Source organism: Antedon mediterranea, chromosome 6, assembly GCF_964355755.1.
Source record: "Antedon mediterranea chromosome 6, ecAntMedi1.1, whole genome shotgun sequence".
NCBI classification, from domain to species: Eukaryota; Metazoa; Echinodermata; class Crinoidea; order Comatulida; family Antedonidae; genus Antedon; species Antedon mediterranea.
The window spans coordinates 7,035,579-7,043,430 of NC_092675.1; the positions used below are offsets into that span (position 1 = coordinate 7,035,579).

The 7,852-nt window shown below is 31.7% G+C and overlaps 3 protein-coding genes across 3 annotated transcripts; 2 read left to right on the plus strand and 1 right to left on the minus strand.

Annotated features, from left to right (window-relative positions):
- Positions 1 to 452: 452 nt before the first annotated feature.
- LOC140051940 (tripartite motif-containing protein 2-like) lies at positions 453 to 2,585 on the plus strand. The gene has a single exon (XM_072097293.1). The coding sequence runs from the start codon at positions 453 to 455 to the stop codon at positions 2,583 to 2,585; it is 2,133 nt and encodes a 710-aa protein (XP_071953394.1).
- A 1,421-nt stretch (positions 2,586 to 4,006) lies between these two features.
- Positions 4,007 to 5,882, minus strand: LOC140051500 (iron-sulfur cluster assembly 1 homolog, mitochondrial-like). Its single transcript, XM_072096742.1, has 3 exons — positions 5,703 to 5,882; positions 5,187 to 5,346; positions 4,007 to 4,907 (listed from the first exon to the last, which is right to left on the minus strand). Exons 1-3 carry the CDS (start codon positions 5,778 to 5,780, stop codon positions 4,759 to 4,761), a joined length of 387 nt encoding a protein of 128 aa, XP_071952843.1. The 5' UTR covers positions 5,781 to 5,882; the 3' UTR covers positions 4,007 to 4,758.
- A 215-nt stretch (positions 5,883 to 6,097) lies between these two features.
- Positions 6,098 to 7,683, plus strand: LOC140052664 (protein PET100 homolog, mitochondrial-like). Its single transcript, XM_072098335.1, has 4 exons — positions 6,098 to 6,201; positions 6,432 to 6,518; positions 6,744 to 6,776; positions 6,951 to 7,683. The coding sequence occupies exons 1-4, from the start codon at positions 6,172 to 6,174 to the stop codon at positions 7,065 to 7,067; spliced, it is 267 nt and encodes an 88-aa protein (XP_071954436.1). The 5' UTR covers positions 6,098 to 6,171; the 3' UTR covers positions 7,068 to 7,683.
- Positions 7,684 to 7,852: the final 169 nt, after the last annotated feature.

Consider the following 7,852-nt stretch of genomic DNA (forward strand, 5'->3'; position numbering starts at 1 on the left):
AGTTGTAGTAAGTTTAGGCCTACGTTATCGGATTACTTGGTTTATCAATCTTTTTTCAAGTTTTTTTAATATAGCTACAATTAACCTTTTTTCAAGCTGCAACACCTGTCATGGGTGTTGTCTCAATAACATGTAATGTATAGGAGAATAACAATGCATGCAAACAGTATTACTAATTATCAAATAAATGGTATGGAAATTCCAATGAAAAGTAATATATCATCAAAAAACGTCCATCCTTCAACAGCTTGTGTATATACTGTACTACCTCACTACAGTTCTTCCGAGACCAATAACATGGTAAGTTTAACGTTACTTTGCTATTTAATAACATTAAAAGGATAGAAATGATAGTGTTAAAAAACATTCTATAGTCTCTTACGTATATTCGTGACGATTGAGTATGATAATGTTATTGACAACAGTTTGTTGTGTTTTTCAATTTCTTGCAGATGGCGGGGGAAAAAACAATTAAACTGTTAGACAAGCGAGATCTTGAGTGTGCAATCTGTCTAGAAAGATTCACAGAGCCAAAGACACTCGAGTGTCTACATAGTTACTGTCTTAGTTGCTTGCAGAGTTTGATTAAAACAAGCGGCAAAATAAAGTGTCCAAAATGCTGTACAGTGCATGACAACATAAATCAACATGATTTGAAAAATGTTAATACAAATAAAATGTTAATCAATCAAGTTAAATATGTTGAAAAGATTGAATCTGGAAAACCACAAAAATGTCAAAGTTGTGATGCTCAACCTGGGTACTGCTGCTCTGTATGTAAAATTTATCAATGTGGACAATGCGTCCAACAGCATAAGTTGATCAGTTCGTTGAGTGGACATTCATTGTACAAACTGGAAGACAATGATTTGCCAATAAATAAATGTAAAATTCATGGAGCCTCCTGCATGCTTGAATTTTTTTGTCAAACTTGTTCTAAATGTGGATGTAAGAAGTGTGAACATGTTGTTCGTTGTTATAAAAATAAGCACAAAGTGATTCCATTCACGACTGCTGCAGAAAAGTTTAATCAAAATGCAATAGAAGTTAAAAAAACTATTGAGGGAATAAAGAAAGTATTAAAAAGAACCCTTAGTACAATATCTGAAGACAAGGCAGAAATGGAATCGGAATTCAAATTGTGTAGAACAGCAATTGAATTAGAAGAAGAAAAAATTATTAAAAAGGTGCAAGAAGAAACTAGAGCTTTGATCACAGACCTCGAAAAGACGTACAAAGAAAATAAAGATGTAGTTGATAGTCGAGTTCAAAATATTGACTCAACATTGATAACAGTTAACGAGGTGTCGCTATTACTTATCGCAATGATGAACAAACCAGAAGAAAGACAAACTCTTAAATCTCATAAGGCCCATATTAATTCTGTTAATAAAGAAGTTTTGGAACAAAATGTTGATAAATCGATATTCCAAAGCATGATTACACCTAGTTTTATTCCATCTAAAAACTTGGAAAATGTAATAAATCTGGAAGGTATTGGTAAAATGTATGAGTGTATGCCTGAAGTTGTTGAAGATGACACATGTATTACAGTTACAACGGGACAGTTGTTTGCAGTGAAAGTTTCAAATGTAGCTGAAAGTAAGACATCTCTATTGTCTGCCACCTTAATAGACATATCAGGTAAAGAATCGACCGCGTACGTGGAACAGGGAAGTGGCAAGTACAATATTCTTGGAAGATGCCATAACGAAGGAGAATGGAAGATGATGATCACTTCTAGAGCACAACAAATACATGGTTCACCAGTGAATATCAAGGTGGAAGCACCAGGACTTGTGCATACCATTGGAAATATAAAAACACACAAGAATAAACATGTAACAGATGTGCTACTAGACAAAAATGGATGTATAATTGTATCAAGTGGCAGTCGAGATTTATTAAAGTTTAACCAAGCATACTCTTTTATTGGCAGGATCACAGTACATCATGCAGATGTTGCATTTATGCATCAAATGGACGATGGCCATATTGTATGCAGTGATTTCTTAAACAGAGCTGTTGTCATGTGTGATGATCAATTTCAAAACATTCGTACATTTGGCAAAGGTATACTGAAAAACCTAAGTGGATTGACAGTGAATATGAAAACAAGGAGTATGTACGTTGCTGATTGGAAATGCCATTCTGTGTTTAAATTCAACATTGATAATGGCCAACTTATTGGTACAATTGGTTCAGAAGGTGACAAAAAGGGCCAAATGAATAGCCCTGAAGGAGTTACTCTAACAAATGAAGGAAATTTGATTGTTGCAGACTGTCGAAATAACAGAATACAAATGTTTGATGCAAATGATAAGTTTATGAGAATTTTGGTAGACAGTGGTAAGAAAGATGGTCATGTTCATTATCCGCATTATGTAACAATAGATTCTGAAGAAAACATGTTGGTATCAAGTAATAATAAACTACAGGTATTTGATAAATACGGAGCATTTATCAAACGAATAGATAATGGTGAGTTAACTAGTCCCCTTGGAATTGAAATAATCTCTTACAAGCCTAGAAGGGTAGCAGTGTCTAATCTGGGAACAAACAATGTAAACATATATAATTATTAATTAAGACTCAAAGCCATATATATATATATATATATATGGTTGCAGTCGCGTGCTCAAGTTAGTGTTTACCGACCAACCGACCGACCGACATAGTGAGCTGTAGAGTCGCGACTAAAAACGAATGAGTTAATTCTGAAAAAGCTGCACATGACATACAATTTCTAATATTCAAACTAGCTCGTAGAATTCTGTTGTACATAAATATCATAGATAGAAAATCGTAGATTAACTGGAAATACAAAATAGTTGATGCAATTATATTGATTATAATTGTGGCGCCTTACGAGTTGGAAATGTAATTACAATCGTGTCTACTGATTTGAGTGCAAAGGTTCGATAAAAAACGAATAAATACATCCAGAATTTATTTATCAGTATAAAATACGGTACCGTATTATAAGGCATACAGAGTAGAACTTAGTGTAGCAAGGTTATAGGGGCAAAATTCAAATTGAGTTTTTCTTTTTTAAATAAAATCAACCGATAAAGGTCGGTTGCTATACTATAAAAACCTCGTATCTCTAAAAATACAATATTAGTGTTTGTATTGTGTGATTGTAAGTGCGTAATGAAATGGAAAAAATATTTAAATAAATTAAATATTTATTTTGAATTATTTCATATTTAAAAAAAGACATACAAGGTTTTGCCATAGTTTTGTAATAATTTGTCGGTATTTTGGGATCATAAATGTAAAATAATAATTGAATTGGAAAGCAACTTAAAATGTTCTTTAAAAGCTTGTTCAGAATAGTTGAGTCTTCTTTAATTTCTTTTAATTTTCTTAATGTGAAAACAAAATTGTCATTAATATTATTTCTATTCGTAGGATATTAATATAAGTGTAATTTCAATAATTAATATAGTTACAATGTTTTAATTAAGATGGTGTATTAGGTACCACACACGAAGTGAAGAAAGCATAGTTACCAGTGGCGAGGCAATAAAACGGATGTGTTTTCAGACAATTTTTTACTTTATTTAGGAAATTTGGAACGAATTTAGTACCTTATTTGGATTTCACCCGATTCTCAGTGCTGTATCTCCACATACTATCTATTTCCGAAGTATCATAGGAATATTTGGTAATACAGCATCTTATTTATATCACATGTGGTGCCTGTATCATGTAAGCTGTATATACTAGATACATGTGAAACCAAATATTCCTATGATACTGTACTTCGGAAATAGATACTGTACGGAGAATCGGCTGTGGACTTGGGTAGCATGCATAGAAGGATCGTCGTATATTGCAATGCAAAACATAGGACATCATCGTGGGTATGCTTGTCATTTGAACAGGGTTGCTACATTTAAGAAGCCTATTGAATGTCCTTATGGTTATCCTTGACCATTTGACTAAGTCTATATATATATACAAAAAAACACAAATTGCAACTTGTCCACTATCCTCACTGTTTATACAATACTATTCTTTTATATAATTAGTTTATTAATATATCCGGATAAACTTCAACTTTTTTTAGTATTACTATTAGTTAATTCCCTTAACTCCAAATTTATTTAGTTTAACAAAAACGAAGTTATCTTGAACTGAATGTGCGTAAAACTTGGTAAACATTCCAACAATTATATTTGTCAAACTTACATACATGTTGCACTTTTCAAAGTTTATTGTCCCATAGTAAATGACACTTGCCTCTCAGGGTTTATACTCAAATAATGTCAAATGCCCCGGTAATACAGTAATGCCCAAGCTGCCTTGCGAAATATAGGCAAACTGATTTGATACAAAAATGACAATGTATGGATATCAAACACTCGTTGCGTAAATACACTCGGATTGTTGCGAAAATTATGTACACCAACGGACTATTGTACTTTAAAAAAATAAAGTTATGGGCATAGCAGAATTAAAAAATAATTTAATACATTTTATTCCATTTACTGCTAATAATGCTGTTGGTTGAACAATAAATATTCATGCTTTTCCCCAGAATAATCCTTAGATGTTATTGTCTTTATATAATCAAATAAAATATCTATATATTCCACTATAATATTGTGGGAATTCTGCACCGGAATTTTCCCTATCCTGATATCTTCACACCACTGGAAGTTTCCATTTTCTGATAATCATCCAATTGAATTCTCCACAAAGATTCCCTATATTCCGACAGTTCCTCACACCACCGGAATTTTCTATTCGTTATACGTTAAAACTTTCACCACAGCCACATGTGCCTTTTATATTAGGATTGTTAAAAACAAATCCACTTGATAAAGTCTCTTCTACATAATCCATCTCTGTACCTAATATACTAAGTTGTGCTTTGGAATCGATAAATAATTTTGCACCTGAAGATAAAGTAAAAGAGATAATTAACATACAAAAAAAATCATAAATAACATATACAATAAAAAAATGTTTACAAAATTCAATATTCAAATAAAAAATAACTCATGTGCAACTATACTCAAATGAGGTTTATGCACAAAAAAGGAAGATGATGATCTGCATATAAAAGGATTTGTTTTCTCCTTCTTTGCAAGTTACATACATTTAAATTCATAATATATATGCTTTATAATCTTTCTCAAATAAGTTCAAAGTTTATAACTCCTGTTTCCTTATACCTTCTTGTTCAACCACCTCATCAAACTTCTTCTTTTCGTTGGTGTACTCTAAAGTGTATGAAAGGCCATTGCAGCCTCGTGTTTTCAACCCGATTCTCAGTGCCTGCATCTCCGGCTGTTTTTCAAGTAAAGTTTTTACTTTATTAATAGCTGCCTGAGTCTGTTGAAAAAAAAAAATGATTTAAATATCATGACGTCATTTTATTGATCAATAAATGTAGGATAATGTTTCGATTAAAAAAAGAGGAAAACAGTTCAAATCATTCAAAATAAATAATTCGGAAAGTTAATACTCAATGGTGGACGACGTAATGTGTTATTATATCAATGAATGAGTATGATATGCTTCAGTACTGTATATGTAGCCGAGGACATCACCGACAATATGGACAAGAAGCAGGGACGAACTGACCCGAAGTTCAAACTGGAAGCAACTAGAACCACCTGAACACCTTCACAACAAACGAACAATATTTTTTCTCGGCCTTCTTCTGGTGACTTAAAATACATACTTACTAAAACTATTGCAGCTTTTCTAGAAGCAGACCTAGGCTTACTAACAGCACGAACAGTTGCTGACATTCTACTTGTCATTTTGACGAGATAATCTACCACTTAAACCAAAACAAGAGACAATTTTGTTCATGTTACATAACTTTTTCGGAGAATCGTCAAGCTTTTTTTGTTGACCTTTGACCCGGGCCGACACAACTATTGAACTATTCACAACATTTGATTTTAAGGTGGTTTATATGATATTAAACCATTATTTAATTATAATATAATTATCAAATAAAATATTCTAATCAACATATAATACAATCAAATTAATAATGTCAGTTTGATAAACAATTTAATTAATTTTTTTTAAACTAAATATAAAGAATTTAAAATCTTTTTATAAATGAAATGCAGACGACAGAGAAATTCCAAAAAGTGAAAAGTGTTTTTTTTTTAGATTGATGGAATTTCATTTTATCTGAAAATGGGTAACTGGAGACTTGAATCAATAAAGGTAGACAATTTCTAATAATTATAAATAATAATTAATTATACTGTTTGGCCTAAGCTAGAGGTATCTAGAGTAGACCTAGCCTAGGTCTAACTAGGCTAGGCTAGGCCTACTTACAACCAAGTCGAGGCTGATTAACCGGCGCCGACTTTGCTCTGACCAGGGAGTTGTTAACAACTCCCTGCTCTGACTACCTAGAGCCTAAACTGACATTTCAAAATGTATTTTTTCAGATGGTTATATACATCTTCTTTCCTGTAGCAACATTCTACTATTTCAATCAAACAGAATATTTTGAAGAAAAAGTTAGCAAGAAAATAGTAAGTCATGATGCCGTATGGTGTATTTGATTTTAATTATAATAATTATTAAATAAAAAATGTGCAAACACGTTAACACCGTTTTCGCATGCATAGAATATGGTTTTGATTTTTAAATTGTATTTTCCTTATGTTAGCCTAAATGCAGTCGGAGTCCTATATAGTAATCTCAGTTATATTTTTAATTGTATAATTTTAAAAAGTGTTTTTTTTTCTAATAAACAGAGAGAAATGTACCCACCAGAATCTAAAATGCAGGTAAAGTATTGAATTACCTGAATGAAATATGTGTTTTTTTCTGATATTTTTTTATTATTCAGAAGGCAAATATAAACACATTTTCCAATTAATAAATAATTCACTTCCTTCATTATCAATTTCGGATTCAACATCCATTTAGATAACCCACTTTATTAAATTGTTTTATTTCAGAGAAAGGAATTAGAACATTTGAAAAATAGGATCCAGAAAATGAATTATGATAAAATGAGAGAAGAGGAGGCACAGTATTTAAAGAATAAGGAGAGGCATACATCACCCAGTTCATGAGGTTCAACCAAATTAAAATAGACATTTATATGTGTGTATAGGGGTGGTGTAGGAGGTTAGTCTAGTGGTGGACAACAACACAAGTACAGAGGTTGTGTATTTTACTAAATAAAGTCACGGTTCAGCCAAAATTTCCATCAGAAAGATTTTTATTGCAGGATAAATGTATTAGTGATTATTAAAATTCAAAATTTACACAATTCTAAGTATTTGAGTGTCATTTTTAGGCATTTCAGTGCCTGTCATTTCTAAAGCTCTGTCTATACTATTTGTGACAAAACAATTTGATGTGCCCATATATGGACACGATGACATATCACTACCATATTTGGGCACATAACACTTTTGTTGTCAAACTTAATAGTGTAGACAGAGATTTAAACATTTGAAATAGGCTGTTAATTTATTATTTTGTTCAGCTTTTTCAATTGCAATAACTACACTAAAATCCATCTTACTGTAAGGTTATCTGGAGTAGATCCAGTGTAGGCGTTTAGAGGGAGAGATCTACTAGTTCTGTACTACTATTTTGCTAATATTAAAAGGATTGTAGGAGTTTTCCCTGTCAAAGGTGCATCAACATAATTTGTTCATCCATTGCTAGATTTCCATTTCAATTCATTTGAAAAAAAACAATTATTTTTGACTGATTGTCTTCACAACATGCAAATAAATCAAACAAAAAACTGCAATAAATTTGTGTACATTTAATGGAACAATATACAGTACAATGTTGAAACACACCATTTGTTTTAAACGAAGCATTATACTGCATTAAATAACTG